We start from the raw sequence: 23,978 nt of genomic DNA on the forward strand, positions 1-23,978 counted from the left end.
CGTTGCTAGTGTTAAGCGCATTAGATATCAAGTCTTCAAATCCATATCTGGTGGGTGGTTTTACGACTCGTCTCATTCTGCCACCAGCTATAGTGTGATGCTCCGTATGCTCTGAGCTAGAATCATCGGAGTCATGAGTCTCTAGCTCCATCTGCACAACATTTTTCTCCATGTTGCTTGATATGGGTTATATCGAGTGGATCTTGAAGATGTCGTGGTGGTCAAAGTCAAGGTAAGGTGGGAGTTAAAGTCAGAATAGGGGGCACTTCCCATATGATTCTGTCGATCACCCCGCGTTAAAATTCTAGGGTCCTTACCGAGTGGTTACAAAGTAGGATGCTCGAATAAAGCTGATCGGATATAAGAACTCTAGTGTTTTTACTTTGGAAGTCAAGAAATAATGTATCGGATTAGTCAAGTAGTCGACCGAGTGTAAGGGAGCCTGGCCCGTGAAAACCTGACCGAGCTCTAAGCGCTTAGGCCTTATAAAACTTGTAGTATAAGACAGGCCAGACAAAGGACGGTCGAACATAAGACTCTCTGTGTACACTCGACTGAGTAGAAACCGGGCGAGCTTAAAGACACTTAACCTTATAAAACTCTTAGTATAAGACTGGCCGGACAAAGATCGGTCGAACATAAGACTCTCCGTCTACTGATTATATGTACGTGATGCTACACTAGATGACCCCCAGAGATCCATATGTACATAGTTCAGAATCCTCTCCGTCTTGTTTGTTGCCGTCTTGAATTGCACTTTGCTATTTTCCCAAGAACACTGAATTTGCATAATTCAAGCTTTCATGTCTTACACTCTTCAACAAATCTCTCTTGTGAAGTTCTAGCATCCCACATTCACACATATGCCTTAGTCGCATATGCCACAAGATGGTACTATCTAATTCAGAATTTCAGACTCCATCGATGCGACTCTACCTATAATTGTACTCCTTATTAACTTATATTCCTTGTTACTTTTTATCCTTTCATTACTGTCGGAGTTCCCTTGTTGACCGTCATCACCCCACTCAATGGTTTGTAATTGCAACTAATACTATCCAGTTTGCCTAGTGAGAACAAATTCTTCTTTAGATTTGGTATATGTCTAACATGATATAAAATTCTGATCACATCATCAAACATCTTGATTTTGATATTCCCTATGCCAATGACTCTATGAGATACATCGTTTCCCATCAATACTGAATCAGAATCCATTACCCTATAGGTGTCAAATCACTACTTGTTTGGAATCATATGATATGAACATGCAGATTCTAAAATCCATGCATCCATCAATTGCTCCAAACTCGACATAACTGATAGCATATCTCTGTCACCATTTTCTAAATTTTCTTCTTCGACTATGTTTACAAATATTGTCGAGTTATCTTTGTTCTCTACAACATGTTTCTTTATTTCTGTACAATCTCTCTTCATATGACCTTTGTCTCCAGACTTATAACACGTGATCACCTTATTCCTTCTCGACTTAGAATTAACATTGTTGTCGTTACCCGATCCATGTCGAGATTTGCTCCTATCATGCTCTTGGTTGCTATTTAACACAAGTCCTTCTGCCTAAGAAACTTTATCGCTTATTTTTTTCCTTTGGTGAAAACCTAGCAATGCATCTGTGATCTCCTCCAATTTAAGAGTTTTCTTATCCCACATCAAAATAGTAATCAAATTCTCATACGTAAGAGATGAAGATAGAGAATTTAGCAACATCAGCGTCTTGTCTTCATCCTCGATCTTTACATCAACTCATTTCAGATCACTCACAATCTGGTTGAATACATTGATGTGCTGACTCAGATCAGTTCCCTCTGTCATCTTCAGCCCGAATAATTTTTACTTAAGATACAACTTATTTGTCAATGACTTTGACATATACCGACTTTTTAACTTTTGTCAAATTGTCATCGGTGATTTGTCGTCCATGACATAGTACATCACGTCATCCGTAAGACAAAACCTGATTATTATTGTCATCCAATATCCATTTCATCAATAGACAATTTTTTTATTATTATTTTATTTTTTAAAAATAAATATGCTATTTAATAAATACCAAAAGACATAAATGCTACCTTTCATAAATTCAGATTTGTTATTAATATTTTAATTTTCAAAAAATGTACTTAATAAAAAAATTATACACATATTCTATAAAAGATTAAATTAAATTATAAAAAAAAGAGATGTTTTACAATTAGACTGGATCCTTAGCCCATTTTTATAGATAAGAGAGGGTCCATAATATAATAATATGACTAGATCATGATCCAATCATAATTAGTTACAATCTCTATCAGAATTTATCATTCCATATAAGTTATAGTTTAAGTCGGAATGGACGACCGAAGACCACCTCCTGCTTAGTGCCCGACAGCCCAACCACCCGCCCACCGCCAACAACCTCCCGACACCTCCGACCGTCCATCCCAACTCAAACTACAACCTTGACAGAAAGGTGTATCCAAAAAAATATTACAACCAATTACAACTGTAATCCTATCACAATTATATTGTAAACCATCCCTCGTCAAAAAAAAAAAAAAAAAAAAAAAAAATGTTGAGGATCCTCTCTCTCTTTTGCATTACCCCTCAAAATCTAAAAAATTTCAATTTAAATCTACAATGAGACGAGAGCAGATTATTTCCATTGATATTTAATCAAAAAAAAAAAACCAGAAAGATTGAATCACAAATCTCGAAAGAACGCATCTCAAGCACAAACCTGTCGGTATGAATCGATGTATGAAACATAGACAAGTAACACTTTTTCAATTCCAGCAGGAAGCTAAACGACTATTATGAGATGAGTTGACACTCGACAAAGTATTGGTTATGATATAGATTATAAAGTCGAGATCTTAGAACAACAAATTTTAGAAGAGGACGGTAATAGCTTAGCTTCTAGGATGCTCAGTAGTCGTCGCCCCGTGAGATGACTTCTTTACATGTCGGCCGCAGCAAGATTGTGTGCTCAAACTGGGACACATAGCTTCCCTTCACGTCGCAAAGAGGAGGGTATGGCTGCAGAAAGGATTTAGCATCTCGATAAAATTGCAAAAAAGTTATTATGAGGTTCACGGAAGAAGGTTGCAAAGGGCAGGATCATAGCCGGTAATGCGAGAAAATAGCTAAATAGAATCAACCAAAGTAGTAGATTCTGGCACAAGAGAGTTTACACAAAACAGTACAACCAGACCTTGTCGAATCAAATTCTTGAAGAACTTCGCTAAATGAAATCAATCAAAAATTTCTGATAGAACTTGTACCTGCACGATACCGGTATCACACAAATTCTTCAGTGCCATAAGATACTTGGTTTCTCCGAGACGATCCAAGTAGCGGCGGCAGAATGCCAACGTTGAGAAGCTTTTGTTAATTGTAACAAGAAGCTGCTTTGCTCGAGGCAACCTCAGCGGAATGTGTCCCACATCAAAGTTTTTCATGTAATGGCTGCACTCCAAATCCTCTCTGACATAGCCTTTTCCTACAGAAATAGAGGAAAACGAAGTTTAAGCATCTAAAAAGTAGAAAAGAGTAGTAAAGAAGAAATAAAATGGAACTACAATAATATATGCCATTTCATTTATTTTCACTCTATTTGATGAACAGATAATATTTTACCAAGTCAAACGACGTAAAAAATACTGAACACTAGTTAGCAATTTCTAAATTCTTAATGTCAAAATATTGCAAATTTGATTATTTACCTGTTGAAGCGAAAGTTTCGATTGCAAAGAATTCACCTTCCTCCATCTTTGTTTGCTCTCCTCCCTTGACAATTGGAACAGACTTTCCAGCATGAATTTGGTATGGCCCAATGCTGTGCCCGTTCAAGTTCCGAACACTTTTAACTGCAGGAAAGAAAATCAAAATAAGTACAATTGAGAGAGCTGAGGCTTCCATATCAGAGTATTATCGAATACCTTGAAACACTTTGCCATTGATTTCAACCTCATATGATTCCATGACCTCTTGAATTGCAGCACCAACATCACATAATCGCACATCTATTCCAGCTTCCTGCACATGTGAGAATAAGCATGCCATCATCTAATAAAAAGAAGAAATTCCGAATTATCATGAAATAGTTTACTTGATTATTGAAAAATAATCAAGTAAATAGTTTAAGTAATTTTAGTGAAAGATTCAACCCAAAGCACTAGTGCCTGAGCACTAGAACACTGAAATCTTATTGGAACAGGCATCTGAAACTTTTCTGAGTTACCTTAACTCCAGCGTTTGTAGCTTCTCTAGACGCTTCAAGTAGTGGATTAAACATGGGATTAAATGCTACTGTAAAAGCACAATCAACTATGCGCCCTGAGATATCACCAAATCAATGAAGTTAGTGATAAAATCTTCGGGAATATCTATATATCAGAAATGAATATGTAGTGAAGATGTAGATAAATAGGGTAAAGAAAAAAAAAGTAAAACAACTAGCATCACCATCAATGTGTGTTCCAAAATCTAATTTCATGACATCATCGTACTGGAGTACAGTTTTGTCACCAGAATTTGGCGTCCAATGAGCTGCAACCCTATAAAAAGAAAAGACAATATGCAAGATGATCAAAAAACAAAACAAAGAAATATAAGAATGAGAATCTTACCAGTTCAGGGAGCATCCTGTAGGAAAGGCAATTCCAGCTTGGAGACCATCTTCTTTGATTAATTTCCTAACCATATTTTCTAAGGTTTCACATAGATCAGTCATTAACATGCCAGGCTTCAAAATACTCCTCATGTATTTCCGAACCTGAACACCAAAATCATGTATATAGTAAATCCCAAAATCTAATTCGGGGCCCTATTTCAGAAGATCAATTATAATTTACACATGGCATCTTCTTAATGCCAGAATTATGCTTGAAACTTTACCTGTCTATGAACTTCTGCTGCTCGACGGACTGAATTATACATTGGCTTCTCAAGGCGCTCGAGTTCTCTTTTCTCTTCAGATGTTGTCCTCCAGAGGTTACTAGAAAACAACTCTCTCGATTACTTATGCATTGTGGAAGCTTATTAATCAATTACAGCTTACAATTACATAATATTAAAGTTTAGGAGATATAAAATGAATAAACGAAGTATACATATTGGAAGGATAATCATCTGTCCACTCTGCATAACAATGTTCTAATGCTTTTTTCAATTATTCATACTTGTAAATTCACACACATGTAATTACGCTTGGCGCAAACAATTTGCAAAATCTTTTTCTTTTAACGAAAAGATAATGGTCAATCCCTGCAGGAGGGGTCCAAAATCCAAATGCAAAACCTTAATAACAACTTGCAAGGACCTTAACAACAAAGCTACTTGGTTCCTACAAGTTACTTTATCCATTTTTGGAGAAGAAATACATAATCTTGATTCAAACTGTATTCCAACTGATAAAGGTAAACTGAGAACTAAAGAAATCTTTTGAAATCTGAAAAGTTAAAAAAAAAAAAAAAAAAGAGTAAAGAGAAAAATACTTCTGAGTTAGGATCAGATAAAAAAAGAACATACTTCATGTGTAACTTCAAATTAAATCCACAGAAACTAAAATCAAATATGGAGAGATGTATCAACTAATATCCAGCAATCCAGCAACGGAACCATGGTTCCGGAACAAGACCAACTCAAGATAATTCTGTTACAGAAACCGCTCACAATAACCCATTGCTTGATCCAAACTCTCATGATTTAGGCATCATGATCTGGAGATTAAATGCTCATCCCTCTCATTTTGTATGGTGAAAGCCATAGTTCATGCAGATACTTGCTAAAATCTTTTCTTAGTAAGAAAAAAAATTTATGATATCCTTAATTTTGAAAATACATCTAACCAAAGAAATCGTCCTTGATCACAAATCTAATGTAAGAGGATATCTAACTATGTGTAGATTTTGCTTGCTCATGAAATTCACTTTTGCTCCATGTGCAACTAGGCTGGAAAAGTAAACTTACTCGTCCTTGTATTGTTGGATTTCACCCTCAGGGAATTCTCCTGAAGGGAAAAGTTCATCAACAGGAATTGAAGGTGGATTAGTTTGTTGAAGTGGTTCCTTCTTTTTCCTGACAAGAACAAAACAATTACAAAAAATCACAATGAAACAAATACTTGCAAACTTCAGTGGCTAGACAGCACTCACTTTGCTTTGCTTTTCTTCTTCTTCTTTTTTGCAGATTCTGAAACCAAGAAACACCAGAGAGGATTTAAAACACAGGAAAATATTCAAACAATGCAAAGCTTGTCATACGTATTTAGAAACTATGTCCAAGAATCAAGTCAAAGCAGCTTAGCTATAAAGATTAACCAGCGGCAAACGTAACATAAAAGACTAAGGAAATCCACACCCAAATATGTGTATACAAGTAGTCCATATTTGATTAATAAATTCAGAACTTGATGTTATTATACAAAAAAGGGGCAAATTTTCTGTATACTCAGTCCTCATAGGTATCATCAGAATTAACTGGAGACTCTAATATAATGTTAAGATAATAGCACCATGTTTCAAGACAGCCAGTCTCATGCTGCATATGGCTGCTAGTAGCAGAACTTGAAGTTAAATTTATCTAATGCGACTCTTATTCAATTTGGCATATAAATCCTACCGAGAAAACACTAGTGCAGAAGATAACTAATCCTGAGTGAGTTATGTTTCAAGGAAATATGTGTCATCAGGTCCGATGGATTGGGAAATCTATAAACAGAAGAGATGATTGATAGCCAATAGCATTACAATTCATGCTAGACAGAGAACAGGGTGCCACACGAATCCAAGAAAAGCAACGGCAAACATCTCAACAGTCAACATCTATCATGATCAAATCCAAGAATATTGCATGATACCTGCAGATCCATTTAAAGCAGGACCATCAGCCTGAGCCTCTTCATCATCATTTTCTGTAGTCTGAGACATGATCACTTTACTGTTTCTGTCCAATAACTTGGCATCATTTTTTTCTGCAGTTGCATTTACCTGTAATAAAAACTTTCAGATTTTAACATCCTTCAATGTATACACATTACAAAAGAAGAGAATAGCAGAAAGACAAACAGCAAAGGTAACTAAAACAAAGAAAGCTTTGGTATTTCAATGTTGCACAACATTTCTGATCAAAATCACATAGCAAAGAAATTTAAAGACATATCATTTTAAAAGATATAATCCATTGTGAGGATAGACCACAAAGTCAAAGCAGTCTTGACAGACCCCATCAGTATACAGATTGGGCAGTGGTTGGTTTTCTAATTGTCCCATTCAAATAGTAAAGTTGTGCTAGTGCTATGCACCTTTCCTTCTCAATATCCATGTAAAAGAAGAGATTATATCGGCAGCGCTTAACTTAGCACAATCATCCTCTCCCAACAATGGGCGATCAAGTGGCTTTTACCAACAGGAAAACTGTCAAAGACCCTCAAGTAGCTAGGTGAACAAAATTTACCAAATAAATGAGGGGAAAAGTAAGTAGATGAGCAACAAGAAGCTTTACAGCTTATGTTTTTAACCTTCTCATCAGACCAAAACCCCATATTGTCAACAACCATAGTTAAGATTTCCAGTATCCAACATATTCAAAGAAATTGTCCAATAGCCTTTTCAGAAACAATAGTTCCACAGTTCCAAGTTTCATAACTCATGCATAAGAGAATAGTTAAAAATAGTCACACAAATTAACAATTAAAGAAACATCAAAGTTGTGTTTCATAAGATCACTTTGTTATATAATTGCAGAAGAGCTAACTTGTGACGCTTCATAATCAGTGATGTCCAACTTTTTCATGTCGTCAGCTGCTTCCTTAGCTACTTCATTATTATTACCACCCATTTTATCCTCCTTCACTTCCCTTGAATTGTCAAATCTGAGCAAAAAGTGAAAGAAGAAACGTATATATTAGTAGACAATTTTCTTCAATACATGAACATAAATGTCAAATGAGAAACAATTTGCACTCTCAAAACAAAGGAAAAAAACTTGCAATAATATGGTCAACATCCATGTTTATATTTCTATCGCCAAGTAGGATTCCTCTCTGAAGTCTGCGCGTCTTGTATTACAGAGAAAAAAAAAAGGTAGATCCAGGATGAAAGAAAAAAAATGTACTTGACATCAGTAACAGCAAAGTGAAGTCATAGTGACATTCAAAGTTTCAAACTACAAGAAGCATTGCTAAATTTGATAACCACGATCGTCAAACATTTATTCAGAAGATTTTATTTAATTTCATCACCTAAGTGAAATAAGCACGCATAGTTCCTGCTCTTCGCTCATCAAACATTCGTAACCCAGAACAAGCGCACTATCCCCATGATTCAAGCAACTCAAAGGCGAAGACGACACTTTTAGGCATCAAACTGAGAGTGCACTTATTGGCTCTGGTCAACCACGAGTTCATAATTCGCTCAGTCCGATAGGCGATTCACGATCGGAACCGATGAAACGAATTCACGGTGAATTTTATGTCAAAAATTTAAACTTTCAACCATAAATCAACTTTGCAGTCAGCGAAGTTTAGGCGATTCACGATCGGGACACAAAAAAAAAAAAACCTCGATGTTTACAAGAGTACCTTCTCCCGGCGTCTCTTGAGCACCTCCGTCAGATTAGGGGCAAGCTGGGTTCAGGGACTCGGTCGGCAGGACGGCGGCGCTTCTTTCCCGATCGTCGGCTACGCGAGGAGCGAGACGCGTGATATGGGGTAAGACCGCTTCCGAACTTCGGACTTTGCTTGCTGCAGGTGATTTTCCTATGTGAGCTAGGGATTTCAAGCACGGAGCGTCACCGTTGGATCGAGAACAAGCCGATCAGGCATCAAACGGTGAGGACCCATACCCGTGCCCTTCTTATCGGACCGGATGTTGGTTCGGACCGAAATGTAGGTCGGACCGAACCGATGCGATTGAAAATAATAATAATAAAATTATCGAACCACCAAGTTATCGAATATTCAAATAAGTCCACATACATTGTTCAGTTAATTAGTGGAGGATAATTTTATTATAAAAAAAATAAAAAATTAATTTTCCATAGTCATATCAGTGGGCTATAAATTAATCCTTAATTTATTTTCGTTCGTATAATTTAAAAAAATTATAAGGAATAATTAAGATGAACATAATTATCTTATATTATAATTAAATATTTAAATCATATAATTAACTTTTTCAATTACCAAATTATGTATTACATATCCATCTCGTATCTACCGTTGTTGAGTTAATTATTTAAGTTGATTAAATTTTTTATTGTATTTTAAAAGTTATTATTCAAAAATGTTGTATCAAAAACTCAGAATAATATATAATTAAATCCCGTAAAAATTCTTTGGTCCGTAAATTATGAATCAAGGAATAATCTATTATATCTTTAATTTGGATGGACCCTATCTTTTCAATTTGGATGGACCTCATCTAAATTAAAGATCCTCATGTAATAAATCATCTTCTGATTCATAATTTACATATAAAAAAATCGACTCTCAATCAAATTTACATGCTCAGGATCTCAAATATATTTCAATAAATATAATGTAAATAATGTTTTTTTAACACCAATCGAATTTTTGTTATGAATTACTATATTATAATCATCAATTTGGATAGACACGAGTAAATAAGAAGGGACAAAATGAGTATGGAATATATGATTTGGTATATTTAAAAATTACCTACGAGATTTCAATATTTGACATCTTTGGCTATATGATTTTGTAATTTGTCGATAAAAATTTACTAACCGAATGAAACTTTTTCATATATCTAACTTTCATGACATCAAAATAGTATAGTGCATCTCCATGGTACCCCTTCCTCTCAAACATTTATCCTTCTTTTAAAAAATTTATTCGACCTGATGTGACAATGGAGGGAGGCATACTTGACACGGAGTTAATTATTAGGATGAAGGTCAAAATCAAGATGGTCAACACCCGAGTATCAAAAGATCAAACGGAGAATAATTTCAATGGTCGGTTGAATAGTCAGACCCTGACCAACGAGAGACAGGTCCAAGCAAACCTTTAATCTATCTCAGGATGATGCGTAAGATAGTCGACGCTCGACACAGAATAACAGGATGTCGATGGAGACTAGGTAGCTCATCCGAACAGAGGAAGGCGGGTGCTACAAAGTCATCGCATAGAAGAGCCACCGAGGTTGACAGAGCGGAGGGGTCCCGGCCAAGCGACCCAAGCAGCGGACCTGGCCATGGACGGAACGGAATCCCGGCCGAGTGGCTACCTCGCTCAGCCCAGCAACGGGAGCACTGTAGTATCTCTCGACATTCTTTCGGGAGGTAGTACCGCTGATACGAGACATGGTCGATAAGCGGATCGTACAACAGAACATTCTACTATCTTGTCAAGCAGTGCGTAGTCAGGATTTTAAGCCAGAAGGGGCGATTTTTAAAATTTTAAATATTAGTATAGATCAATTTTCACTCTCTAAACGTTTAAATTTTGAATTCAATAAGTTAAAATGAACTCAAATTTGAACTTTTTTTAATTTAACCCTTGATTTTAATTAAAACAACGATATGTCAATTCTCAGATCTTATATATGACTCAAAGTCGAAAAATCATTTAGGTGGAAAAGGTAGAGGAGAATACTTAACTAGTAAATAAAAACATGAATATGAAAATTTGAGACTATATATTTTTTTAGCACTTAAATTTGTAACGAAAAAGATCAAACAAGAAATTTTCATCATAATCAAAACGTGTTTGCTGTTGAGAATTGGTGTAGCGATGATGACGATACTCGTAGCAAACAATGGCAGCATTGGCAATAATATTGTGTGATGACAATAATATGGGTGGTAGTGGCAGAAAGAAAAACATAGGGAAAAAAAATAAAAACATGATATTGAAGACAAATAAAAAAAATGGGAGGGACAGGGGGAGAAAAAAAAATAAAACATGATTAATTTGTCATTATATTTGTTTAATATAAAAGTCCATAAAATTTTAAAATTTATAATTAAGTCTTTTTATTTTTTTTTCCCAATGTACAATTTTTTTTTCTCAAATTTCAAGGGGTGTGGTCGCACCCCCAAAGTTCCACATAGCTACGTCTCTGTTGTCAGGGATATGCATGTCATGTTAAGGTATAGTGTCAGAGGTACTTTTCTGACAGACCCTTTCGTGGAGCACATTGAAGAGTATGTCATGTCTCAAGAAGTGCGCATGTCGCCCACCAGGGCTCTATATAAAGGGAGTCTATCATCGACGGAGGTACACGTTATCTATTGTTTGTGCGTAGTATTATTATTGCTCTGCTTCTCCATATTTTTCGATGACTGACTTGAACGTCAGAGGGTCAACGCCGAAGAACCCTTCTTAACTCAGCACTAACGTTACTTATTTTACTGAACGAAGCGAAGTCTATAATTGATCAACGAAACCGTCACGTCCACAGCTTTCGCTACCCATTTAAAATTTTATAGTTATCAATTTACATTATCGAATCGGGTGTATAGATACATTAAAAGCTTTTAGAAGTATATTAATTTTGATTTAAAATAATTAACAATTCTCTAGATTTATGAGACAGTTTCCCATGAAATTGACAAATGAGTTTACAATATTCAAAATTCAAAAGTTGGATAATTTTCAAACTAGAGGAGTTATAGAAATCCAATGAAATTGTTGGTTAATGAGTTTCGATGATCAAGGGCGGATCCAGTGGGGGGGGGGGGCGGCATCGGCGGTCACCCCTCCTTGCCGGCAATGGAACCCCTAGTATTTTAGGGCTCTACCGGTGGAGATGGAGGATACTGCCCCTTGTTTTTCATGATCGCCCCTTCATATTTGGACTCTTGGATTCGCCACTGTCGATGATAAATTTTATTAAGTCTTTTCAATTTTAAACAATCGCTATATCGAATTCATATTTAAAGTCATAGATATATTAATGGCGTTTCAGGAGTTAGAGTGATTTAAAATTATCTAAGTGATATTTTGAATGGTCTTGTAAAATTTTAATTACTTTTTTTAAAGAACTTTGAAAAGAAGAGGGGTATAATGAAAATGGGTTTTCTAATTTTAAAATTATGAAAATAGATACGTAGAAATTTCAAAATTTACATGTGCGGTTAAGTAAAATAGACATTTTAATTATGATTTTGTATTAAATAAATGGTGATCAACTGAGTTGATGGAAATTATCATTTATCCGAGAGCATTGCAGCAAGGAAAAAGCATTTTGCAGACTTTTTAATATTTATCTTAACTCACAAGTCGCTTGTGTTTTTGGATGAATCAATCAGGACAATTTATATCTGAAATCATCGAATTCAAGTTGAATTTCTTTTCATAAATTTAATGTAAATATATTCAAAGTAACCATGTCGAATTATAATTTAATTATGTACAAATCAATATTTGAACCATTCGAATTAAATTTAAGCTCAAACTTTATTTCAAAACAGCAGATCGATTAGGTGATGAATCATTCATAATTATGATTAGATTGTAATCATAATCTGATCATATTTCTGGATTCATCGTCTTCTCCAGATTATAGTTTGGTTCGGAGATGACAGTCGGAGGTCGTTCATAGGCTATCCCCGCTCGGCGTCCAGCAACCTGGTCACTTGTCCACCACCAGTGGCCTCTGGAAGACCTCCGGTCGTCCTCTCCGAACCAAATTATAATTTGGAGGAGACGGTAAACCTAGGAAAAGATCACAACCAATTACGATCGAATTACGATCATAATCCTGCCACAATTATGAGTAATCAATCCCCTAATCCAAAAAAAAAGAACTAAGAGATCTACTCCCCTTGAATATACAAAGATTTCATTAACAGACCCAGGATTCTCTAGACCACAACTCTTAATCCGCTCTTGACTAGAGATCGTTCATAGATGAGATTATATGAATCTCACCTATAAAATAGATGGGGTCTATAAAATTTCACCTATGAGTAATATGATTCATCTTTTAAATCGTACTTTTTGTCTAGAGAATCTGTGCCCTCATTAATATGGGATTTTAAATAATGGTAAAATCAGAATCAGATCTAAGATAGGACTGTTCGAACTAAAACCCAGTAAGAAAATTTTACATAGATATTTTATAATCTATAATTTAGCATAAAAAGTTTGAATCCCCTTACTTCTTTCTTTTGTCCCCTACTTAATTCTATTCGGTATATTATATATATAATTTAGCATTGAAAAAATTAAATCCCCTTGTTTATTTTTCTCCTACTTCAGTTTATTTAGTGCTTAGTCAATGTTTAGCATTAATTTTCTTTTTTATTACTTCTCACACTAAAAATAATCTTAAACCTTATTAATAATTTTCTCTAATGATCTTTTATATTAAAAATATAACTATCATGAGTCTTTTTAATTTCATATTTTACTATTTTCAACATTATAAGTAGAAAAATTTCTATAAATATTTTACACAGAAAAAAAATGATAGTCCTAATTAGTCAAACGACTACTATGACATGAGTTGACACTCGACAAAGTATTGATTACGACACAGAATATAAAGTCGATATCTTAGAACGAGAACTTTTAGAAGAGGATGGCAATAGCAAGCTTCTAGGATGCTCAGTAGTCGTCGCCCCGTGAGATGACTTCTTTACATGTCGGCCGCAGCAAGATTGTGTGCTCAAACTGTGACACATAGCTTCCTTTCACGTCGCAAAGCGGAGGGCATGGCTGCGGAAAATTTTCCGGTGAGGAAGAAATTGATCAATAGCACAAAGAATTTAGCAACTCGATCAAATTGAAAGAAGGTTGCAAAGGGCAGATCATAGCCGGTAATGCGAGAAAATAGCGAAATAGAATCAACCAAAGTAGTAGATTCAGGCACAAGAGAGTTTACACAAAACAGTATAACCAGACCTTGCCGAATCAAGTTCTTGAAAAACTTCTCTAAATGAAATCAATCAAAGACTTCGGATAGAACATGTACCTGCACAATGCCGGTATCGCTCAAATTCTTCAGTGCCATAAGATACTTGGATTCTCCGAGACGATCCAAGTAGCGCCGGCAGAAGGCCAATGTTGAGAAATTTTTGTTGATTGTAAAAAGAAGCTGCTTTGCTCTAGGCAACCTCAGCGGAATGTGTCCCACATCAAAGTTTTTCATGTAAATGCTGCAGTCCAAATCCTCTCTGACATAGCCTTTTCCTATACAGAAATGGAAGAAAGTGAAATTTAGGCATTACAAATTGTTTACTCATTACTTGCAGGAAATATAATTTGATGAACAGATAGATAATATTTTAACAAGTCAAACGATATTAAAAATACTGAACACTAGTTAGCAATTTATGAATACTTTGTTGAATAAGTGTGAATGGAAAAGAGGTGGAAGAGAAGAAGTTCCATTGTGAATGAGACTTTAGTCCCACATTGGAAGTTTCAAGGCAAGTTTGTTGGTTTATATTGATTCACATGCATTAAATATATGAACAAATGCATGAGGAGAGACTCTCTCTCACGCGTGGGTGTGCAAGGGGTTTGTGCGCGAGCACAACCTGCGCACACGAATGCTGGACCGATCGGGGCAAAATTTGCCCAAGCAGAATAACCAACAAATTGTCGTTGTATTTTGAGAAACAGACCACCCAAATAAGCCTCGAAGCACTGCCCGGTTGCTCTGCATACCTGGTCATTCTGCTCTAAACAAACCTGGTCATCCTTTCTGTCAAGACCTGCTCTACCGACCGACCCGACCGATCCAACCTCATCTCCGCCGATCTGCCCTATGCTCGACCGATCCGCCCGCTCGACAACACATACTAGTGGCTCAGCCGATCTTCTTGCTCGGCAATTCAGTGCAATTTAAATTCAGCTAATACCCCGTAAAATCTCCGGCAACATATTATTTGTATTGTCTAACATACTTGATGTCAAAAGATTGTAGATTTGATGATTTTGAGAAACATCCTTTCTGTCAGATCGTTGTATTTTGAGAAACAGACCACCCAAATAAGCCTCGAAGCACTGCCCGGTTGCTCTGCAGACCTGGTCATTCTGCTCTAAACAAACCTGGTCATCCTTTCTGTCAAGACCTGCTCTACCGACCGACCCGACCGATCCAACCTCATCTCCGCCGATCTGCCCTATGCTCGGCCGATCCGCCCGCTCGACAACACATACTAGTGGCTCAGCCGATCTTCTTGCTCGGCAATTCAGTGCAATTTAAATTCAGCTAATACCCCGTAAAATCTCCGGCAACATATTATTTGTATTGTCTAACATACTTGATGTCAAAAGATTGTAGATTTGATGATTTACCTGTTGAACCGAAAGTTTCGATTGCAAAAAATTCACCTTCCTCCATCTTCGTTTGCTCTCCTCCCTTGACGATTGGAATGGACTTACTAGCATGAATTTGGTACGGCCCGATGCTGTGCCCGTTCAAGTTCCGAACACTTTTAACTACAGGACAGACAACGAAAATAAGTACAGATTAAGAGAGCTGGGGCTTCCATATCAGAGTATTATCGAATACCTTGAAACACTTTGCCATTGATTTCAACCTCATATGATTCCATGACCTCTTGGATTGCAGCACCAACATCACATAATCGCACATCTATTCCAGCTTCCTGCATATGTGAGAATAAGCATGCCATCATCTAATAAAAAGAAGATGTTGGGGTTGCAAGGTTGTAAACATAGTCCCATATTGAAAACACATAGAAAAGATCATGGATTTATAAGAGAAAAGATATCTCCATTGGTATGAGATTTTTTGGGTAGAACCCAAGAGCAAAACCATGAGGGCTTAGACCCAAAGTGGACAATATCAAGCAATTATGAAGATATCTAAATTTTTTTTGATTCTACAATTGGTATCAGAGCCCGGACTGTCAGAAGGTTTAACCTTCGACTGTGCACAAGAGCTATGGTCTGATTAAGCCATGTGGGTACAATATTGACCTCAAAAAGTGAGGGCTCCTATGTTCGGATCAAGAGGATACCAGGCAGGAAGTCCTAGTAGGTCGGGTGGACCGAGGGACAGGAAGACCTGGTGGGTCTAGGATCGGACGTGGGAAGCCTATGATCCTTTGTTTGAGGGGGGGATTGTTGGGGTTGCAAGGTTGCAAATATAGTCTCATATTAAAAACACATGGAAAAGATCATGGGTTTATAAGAGAAAAGATATCTCCATTGGTATGAGGTCTTTTGGGTAGAACCCAAGAGCAAAACCATGAGAGCTTAGGCCCAAAGTGGACAATATCATGCAATTATGGAGATATCTAAATTCTTTTCGATCCTATAGAAGAAACAACTAATTATCATGAAATAGTCTACTCGATTATTTTAAAGTAGTTTTATGAAAGATTCAACCCAAAACACTAGTGCCTGAGCACTAGAACACTGAAATCTTATTAAAACAGGCATCTGAAACTTTTCCGAGTTACCTTAACTCCAGCGTTTGTAGCTTCTCTAGACGCTTCAAGTAGTGGATTAAACATGGGATTAAATGCTACTGTAAAAGCACAATCAACTATGCGCCCTGAGATATCACCAAATCAATGAAGTTAGTGATAAAATCTTCGGGAACATCTATATATCAGAAATGAATATGTAGCGAAGATGTAGATAAACAGGGTAAAGAAAAAAAAAAAGTAAAACAACTAGCATCACCATCAATGTGTGTTCCAAAATCTAATTTCATGACATCATCGTACTGGAGTACAGTTTTGTCACCAGAATTTGGGGTCCAATGAGCTGCAACCCTATAAAAAGAAAAGACAATATGCAAGATGATCAAAAAACAAAACAAAGAAATATAAGAATGAGAATCTTACCAGTTCAGGGAGCATCCTGTTGGAAAGGCAATTCCTGCTTCGAGACCATCTTCTTTGATTAATTTCCTAACCATATTTTCTAAGGTTTCACATAGATCAGTCATTAGCATGCCAGGCTTCAAAATACTCCTCATGTATTTCCGAACCTGAACACCAAAATCATGTATATGGTAAATCCCAAAATCTAATTTGGGGTCCTATTTCAGAAGATCAATTATAATTTACACTTGGCATCTTCTTAATGCCAGAAACATGCTTGAAACTTTACCTGTCTGTGAACTTCTGCTGCTCGGCGGACTGAATTATACATTGGCTTCTCAAGGCGCTCCAGCTCTCTTTTCTCTTCAGATGTTATCCTCCAGAGGTTACTAGAAAACAACTCTCTTGATTACTTATGCATTGTGGAAGCTTATTAATCAATTACAGGTTACAGTTACAAAATATTAAAGTTTAGGAGATATAATATGAATAAATGAAGTATACATATTGGAAGGATAATCATCTGTCCACTCTGCATGACGATGTTCTAATGCTTTTTTCAATTATTCGTACTTGTAAATTCATATATATATATATATATATATATATAGACACTTGGCACAAACAATTTGCAAAAGGAAAAGAGAAGGTCAATACCTGCAGGTGGGGTCCAAATGTAAAACCTTAATAACAAATTGAAAGGGCCTTACCAACAAGCTACTTGATTCCTACAAGTTGATTTTTTCTATTTTTGTAGAAGAAATACATAATCTTGATTTAAATAAAATTTTGAAAACTAAAGAGAGAAATACTTCTGAGTTATGATCAGATAAAAAAAGAAACATAATTTATGTGTAACTTCAAATTAAATCCACAGAAACTAAAATCAAATATGGAGAGATGTATCAAACAATATCCAGCAACGGAACCATGGTTCCGAAACAAGAACAACTCAAGATAATTTGGTTACAGAAACAGCTCAAAACAACCCATTGCTTGATCCAAACTCTCATGATTTTAGGCATCATGATCAGGAGATTAAAAGCTCATCCCTCTCATTTTGTATAGTGAAAGCCATAGTTCATGCAGATACTTGCTAAAATCTTTTCTTAATAAGAAAAAAAAATTAAGATATCCTTAATTTTGAATATCTAACCAAAGAAATCGCCATTGATCACAAATTTAATGTAAGAGGATATCTAACTATGTGATGATTTTGCTTGCTCATGAAATTCCCTTTTTCTCCATGTGCAACTAGTCTTGGAAAAGTAAACTTACTCGTCCTTGTATTGTTGGATTTCACCCTCTGGGAATTCCCCTGAAGGGAAAAGTTCATCAACAGGAATTGAAGGTGGATTAGTTTGTTGAAGTGGTTCCTTCTTTTTCCTGACAAGAACAAAACAATTACGGAAAATCACAATGAAACAAATACTTGCAAACTTCAGTGGCTAGACAGCACTCACTTTGCTTTGCTTTTCTTCTTCTTTTTTTTTGCAGATTCTGATTCCAAGAAACACCAGAGAGGATTTAAAACAAAGGAAAATATTCAAACAATGCAAAGCTTGTCATACATATTTAGAAAATATGTCCAAGAATCAAGTCAAAGCAGCTTAGCAATAAAGATTAACCAGCAACAAACGTAACAGAAAAGACTAAGGAAATGCACAGCCAAATATTTGTACACAAGTAGTTCATATTTGATTAATAAATTCAGAAACAACACTTTTATTAAAAAAAAGAGGTAAATATTTCTGTATACTCAATCCTCATAGGTACCATCAGAATTAACTGGACACTCTAATATAATGTTAAGATAGTAGCAAGACAGTCAGTCTCATGCTGTGTATGGCTGCTAGTAGCAGAACTTGAAGTTAAATTTATCTAGTACTACTCTTATTCAATTTGGCATATAAATCCTACCAAGAGAAAGTGTACAGAAGATAACTAATCCTGAGTGAGTAACTAATTCCGAATTATCATGAAATAGTTTACTTGATTATTGAAAAATAATCAAGTAAATAGTTTAAGTAATTTTAGTGAAAGATTCAACCCAAAACACTAGTGCCTGAGCACTAGAACACTGAAATCTTATTGGAACAGGCATCTGAAACTTTTATGAGTTACCTTAACTCCAGCGTTTGTAGCTTCTCTAGACGCTTCAAGTAGTGGATTAAACATGGGATTAAATGCTACTGTAAAAGCACAATCAACTATGCGCCCTGAGATATCACCAAATCAGTGTGTAGTTAATGATAAAATCTTTGGGAGCATCTATATATCAGAAATGAATATGTAGTGAAGATGTAGATAAACAGGGTAAAGAAAAAAAAAAAAGTAAAACAACTAGCATCACCATCAATGTGTGTTCCAAAATCTAATTTCATGACATCATCGTACTGGAGTACAGTTTTGTCACCAGAATTTGGGGTCCAATGAGCTGCAACCCTAGAAAAAGAAAAGACAATATGCAAGATGATCAAAAAACAAAACAAAGAAATATAAGAATGAGAATCTTACCAGTTCAGGGAGCATCCTGTTGGAAAGGCAATTCCTGCTTCGAGACCATCTTCTTTGATTAATTTCCTAACCATATTTTCTAAGGTTTCACATAGATCAGTCATTAGCATGCCAGGCTTCAAAATACTCCTCATGTATTTCCGAACCTGAACACCAAAATCATGTATATGGTAAATCCCAAAATCTAATTTGAAGATCGATTATAATTTACACTTGGCATCTTCTTAATGCCAGAAACATGCTTGAAACATTACCTGTCTGTGAACTTCTGCTGCTCGGCGGACTGAATTATACATTGGCTTCTCAAGGCGCTCCAGCTCTCTTTTCTCTTCAGATGTTGTCCTCCAGAGGTTACTAGAAAACAACTCTCTTGATTACTTATGCATTGTCGAAGCTTATTAATCAATTAAGGTTACAGTTACAAAATATTAAAGTTTAGGAGATATAGTATGAATAAATGAAGTATACATATTGGAAGGATAATCATCTGCCCACTCTGCATGACAATGTTCTAATGTTTTTTTTAATTATTCGTACTTGTAAATTCATATATATATATATACACTTGGCACAAACAATTTGCCAAAGATATCCTTAATAAGAAAAAAAAAATTAAGATATCCTTAAATTTGAATATCTAACCAAAGAAATCGTCATTGATCATAAATCTAATGTAAGAGGATATCTAACTATGTGAAGATTTTGCTTGCTCATGAAACTCCCTTTTGCTCCATGTGCAACGAGTCTGGAAAAGTAAACTTACTCGTCCTTGTATTGTTGGATTTCCCGTAAACGATATGAGATGAATGCTTGAGGAAGAGAAGAGAGGATTGAGTGAATTGAGTGAATTTTCCATCATCTGGAGGGTTCTATTTATGCGAAGTGCAAAGTGCGCCTACAAAGCGCCCATTGCGCCCATTGTGCACGTGGCGGGTGGCGGGCTCACAGGTGCGAGCACCTGCTCGCCCTGGGCTAAGGGGTAACCTGTCCTTTTATTTTTGTGTTAACTCCATTAACACATCTTCATTAATAAGTAGAGAATACACATCGAGAATTTCCGATGTGGGACTATTCTCCCATGCACTTTATTAATGAATAATAAATGTTATTTTGGGCTGACTTTAAACATTAATTTCTCATTCACCCTTAATCGGTTTTGAGCAAATTAATAGTCTAAATCTATCTACGCGAATCGTAGATTTCAATTTTGAAGTCAATTACGACTTTCAACAATTGATGGCTTCCTTCCTCTAAATCGTTTTGGTCCATTTAAGGCCCCAATATCCAACAGGGAATTCCCCTGAAGGGAAAAGTTCGTCAACAGGAGTTGAAGGTGGATTAGTTTGTTGAAGTGGTTCCTTCTTTTTCCTGACAAGAACAAAACAATTACAGAAAATCACAATGAAACAAATACTTGCAAACTTCAGTGGCTAGACAGCACTCACTTTGCTTTGCTTTTCTTCTTCTTTTTTTTTTGCAGATTCTGATTCCAAGAAACACCAGAGAGGATTTAAAACAAAGGAAAATATTCAAACAATGCAAAGCTTGTCATACGTATTTAGAAACTATGTCCAAGAATCAAGTCAAAGCAGCTTAGCAATAAAGATTAACCAGCAACAAACGTAACAGAAAAGACTAAGGAAATCCACAGCAAAATATTTGTACACAAGTAGTTCATATTTGATTAATAAATTCAGAAACAACACTGTTATTAAAAAAAAAGAGGTAAATATTTCTGTATACTCAATCCTCATAGGTACCATCAGAATTTAACTTTTTCAAAAAAAATATAATGTTAAGCTAGTAGCAAGACAGTCAGTCTCGTGCTGTGTATGACTGTTAGTAGCAGAACTTGAAGTTAAATTTATCTAGTGCTACTCTTATTTAATTTGGCATATAAATCCTACCAAGAGAACACTAGAACAGAAGATAACTAATCCTGAGTGAGTTATGTTTCAAGGAAATATATGCCATCAGGTCCAATGGGTTGGGAAATCTATAAACAGCAAAGATGATTGATTGCCAATAGCATTACAATTCATGCTAGACAGAGTACAAGGTGCCCCACGAATCCAAGAAAAGCAACAGCAAGCATCTCAACAGTCAACATCTACCATGATCAAATCCAAGAATATTGCATGATACCTGCAGATCCATTTAAAGGAGGACCATCTGCCTGAGCCTCTTCGTCATTATTTTCTGTAGTCTGAGACAGGATCACTTTATTGTTGCTGTCCAATAACTTGGCATCTTTTTTTTCTGTAGTTGCATATGCCTGTAATTAAAATTTTCAGATTTTAACATCTCTCCCATGTATACAAATTACATAGTAAGAGAATGGTAGAAAGACAAACAACAAAAGTAACTAAAACAAAGAAACCTTTGGTAATTTAATGTTGCACAACATTTCTGATCAAAATTACATAGCAAACAAATTTAAAGACATATCATTTTAAAAGATATAATCCATTGTGAGGAATAGACCACAAAGTCAAAGCAGTCTTATTAGACCCCATTAGTATCCAGATTTTTCTAATTGTCCCATTCAAATAGTAAAGTTGTGTTATGCAACTTCCCTTCTCAATATCCATGTAAAAGAAGAGATTATATCAGCAGCGCTTAATTTAGCACAATCATCCTCTCCCAACAATGGGTGATCAGGTGGCCTTTACTAATAGGAAAACTCTCGAATACCCTCAAGTAGCTAGGTGAGCAAAATTTACCAAATAAATGAGGGGAAAAGAAAAGTAGATGAGCAACAAGAAGCTTTACAGCTTATGTCCTTCACCTTCTCATCAGTCCAAAATCTCACATTGTCAACAACCCTAGTTAAGATTTCCAGTATCCAACTTATTCAAAGAAATTGTCCAATAGCCTTTTCAGAAACAATAGTTCCACAGTTCCAAGTTCGATAAATCATGCATAAGAGAAGAGTTGAAAATAATCACACAAACTAACAATTAAAGAACATCAAAGTTGTGTTTCATAAGATCACTTTGTTAAATAATTGAAGAGCTAACTTGTGACGCTTCATAATCAGTGAAGTCCAACTTTTTCATGTCGCGAGCTGCTTCCTTAGCCACTTCATTATTATTACCACCCATTTTATCCTCCTTCACTTCCCTTGAATTGTCAAATCTGAGCAAAAAGTGAAAGAAGAAACGTATATATTAGTTAACAATTTTCTTTAATACATGAACATAAATGTCAACTGAGAAACAAGTTGCACTCTCAAAACAATGGAAAAAACTTGCAATAATATGTTCAGCATCTATGTTTATATTTCTATCGCCAAGTAGGATTCCTCTCTGTTTTCTGCGCGTCGTGTATTACAGAGAAAAGAAAAACGCTGATCCAGGATGAAAGAAAAAAAAAAATGTAGTTGACATCAGCAACAGCAAAGTGAAGTCATAGTGATATTCCAAGTTTCAAACTACAAGAAGCATTGCTAAATTTGATAACCCTGATCGTCAAACATTTATTCAGAAGATTTTATTTAATTTCATCACCTATGACCTATGTGAAAATAAGCACGCATATTTCCTGCTCTTCGCTCATCAAACATTCGTAACCCAGAACAAGCGCACTTTCCCCATGATTCGAGCAACTCGAAGGCGAAGACGACCCTTTTAGGCATCAAACCGAGAGTGCACTAATTGGCTCAGGTCAACCTCGAGCTGATAATTCGCTCAGTCCGATTGGCGATTCACGATCGGAACCGATGAAATGAATTCACGGTGAATTTTATGTCAAAAATTTAACTTTCCTCCGTAAATCAACTTTGCAGTCAGCAAAAGGGGACAAAAGAAAAAAACACCTCGATGTTTGCAAGAGTACCTTCTCCCAGCGTCTCTTGAGCTCAGAATAGGGGCAAGCTGGTTTCAGGGACTCGGTAGGCAGGACGGCGGCGCTTCTTGCCCGATCGTCGGCGACGCGAGGAGCGGTACTTGGGACTTTGCTTGCAGCAGGTGATTTCCTTCGTGAGCTAGTCAAAATGACTATTACACATTTTCTCCCTTCACGCCTACCTAACGAGACAGTATTGTGCATGAACAGTTTGGAAGTTTATGATTTTTTATTCTTAACTGAATTTTATTATGATTTTTTCTAATAAAACTTTTGATCATTTTATTTTGTTGAATAGGTTCACCATTAAATGATGATAATTTTTCTCATCTCTTTTTGTTTTTTTTCCCCTTGCGTTTGCTTATTCTTGCGTGTCTTTATCTAATTACTTCGCACAATTTCTTTCTTTCATACTATTCTTTTATGTTAGAGGTTGAAAGATGTTGACCTATTTACATAACACTCTCAAATATTATTTCGATATTATTGATACAATCAGTAACAATGGTTAAATCAGAATTTTGATGAATGACAAATAAATTAAAGTTAGATATGTTACAATCTAATTTTATTATCGAGTGTGCAAGGTTGACTAACCTCAGTCAAAATATTCAATTCTTGATTGGTTAAAGATTAGGATGTGTGATTCCGACAAGTTAAGATGTTCGATTCCCGACAGATTGAATTCCAGATGTAGGGTTTTGGCAAGCGTCGAGATGTGCGACTCTCGATTGAAGAAGATCAAATGTTCGATTATGATAAGTCAGAATGTGCGATTCTCGATTGAAAAATATCGGATGTGCGATTATGGTAGGCCGGGATGTTTGAATATT

At 35.9% G+C, this 23,978-nt stretch overlaps 2 protein-coding genes across 5 annotated transcripts; both read right to left on the minus strand.

Moving 5' to 3' along the window:
• Window positions 1-2,716: 2,716 nt before the first annotated feature.
• On the minus strand, window positions 2,717-8,783 carry LOC122003029 (methionine aminopeptidase 2B-like). 2 transcript variants are annotated; one of them, XM_042558455.1, is made up of 13 exons: window positions 8,588-8,783; window positions 7,762-7,879; window positions 6,866-6,995; window positions 6,162-6,198; window positions 5,977-6,084; window positions 4,903-5,002; window positions 4,635-4,780; window positions 4,471-4,562; window positions 4,247-4,341; window positions 3,945-4,041; window positions 3,729-3,872; window positions 3,288-3,505; window positions 2,717-3,042 (listed from the first exon to the last, which is right to left on the minus strand). In XM_042558455.1, exons 2-13 carry the CDS (start codon window positions 7,843-7,845, stop codon window positions 2,932-2,934), a joined length of 1,362 nt encoding a protein of 453 aa, XP_042414389.1. In that variant the 5' UTR covers window positions 7,846-7,879; window positions 8,588-8,783; the 3' UTR covers window positions 2,717-2,931. The 2 variants fall into 2 exon arrangements, with proteins under 2 accessions (XP_042414389.1, XP_042414390.1); XM_042558456.1 differs by having other exon boundaries at window positions 7,734-7,879.
• A 4,583-nt stretch (window positions 8,784-13,366) lies between these two features.
• LOC122003031 (methionine aminopeptidase 2B-like) lies at window positions 13,367-23,338 on the minus strand. Of its 3 annotated transcripts, none has more exons than XM_042558459.1 (13): window positions 23,137-23,338; window positions 22,320-22,437; window positions 21,445-21,574; window positions 18,246-18,282; window positions 18,061-18,168; window positions 17,072-17,171; window positions 16,804-16,949; window positions 16,640-16,731; window positions 16,414-16,508; window positions 15,498-15,594; window positions 15,281-15,424; window positions 13,950-14,167; window positions 13,367-13,693 (listed from the first exon to the last, which is right to left on the minus strand). In XM_042558459.1, the coding sequence occupies exons 2-13, from the start codon at window positions 22,401-22,403 to the stop codon at window positions 13,583-13,585; spliced, it is 1,362 nt and encodes a 453-aa protein (XP_042414393.1). In that variant the 5' UTR covers window positions 22,404-22,437; window positions 23,137-23,338; the 3' UTR covers window positions 13,367-13,582. The 3 variants fall into 3 exon arrangements, with proteins under 3 accessions (XP_042414393.1, XP_042414391.1, XP_042414392.1); XM_042558457.1 differs by lacking the exon at window positions 18,246-18,282 and adding an exon at window positions 20,745-20,782 and having other exon boundaries at window positions 23,137-23,336; XM_042558458.1 differs by lacking the exon at window positions 18,246-18,282 and adding an exon at window positions 20,745-20,782 and having other exon boundaries at window positions 22,295-22,437; window positions 23,137-23,336.
• Between the last annotated feature and the right edge of the window lie 640 nt (window positions 23,339-23,978).

This window comes from Zingiber officinale, chromosome 7A, assembly GCF_018446385.1.
Source record: "Zingiber officinale cultivar Zhangliang chromosome 7A, Zo_v1.1, whole genome shotgun sequence".
In the NCBI taxonomy this organism is placed as follows: domain Eukaryota; kingdom Viridiplantae; phylum Streptophyta; class Magnoliopsida; order Zingiberales; family Zingiberaceae; genus Zingiber; species Zingiber officinale.

Bases quoted from the DNA above. Each gene is read 5' to 3' on its own strand.
- LOC122003029 (XM_042558455.1), bottom strand. From the start codon at position 7,845: ATGGGTGGTAATAATAATGAAGTAGCTAAGGAAGCAGCTGACGACATG. The intron at 4,342-4,470 runs GTGATGCTAGTT...GTGATATCTCAG, and splicing joins TTTTGGAACACACATTGATG to GGCGCATAGTTGATTGTGCT. The intron at 3,506-3,728 runs GTAAATAATCAA...CTATTTCTGTAG, and splicing joins CGAAACTTTCGCTTCAACAG to GAAAAGGCTATGTCAGAGAG.
- LOC122003031 (XM_042558459.1), bottom strand. From the start codon at position 22,403: ATGGGTGGTAATAATAATGAAGTGGCTAAGGAAGCAGCTCGCGACATG. The intron at 18,169-18,245 runs GTGAGTGCTGTC...TGTTCTTGTCAG, and splicing joins AAGAAGAAAAGCAAAGCAAA to GAAAAAGAAGGAACCACTTC. The intron at 16,732-16,803 runs GTAAGATTCTCA...TTCTTTTTATAG, and splicing joins ACAGGATGCTCCCTGAACTG to GGTTGCAGCTCATTGGACCC.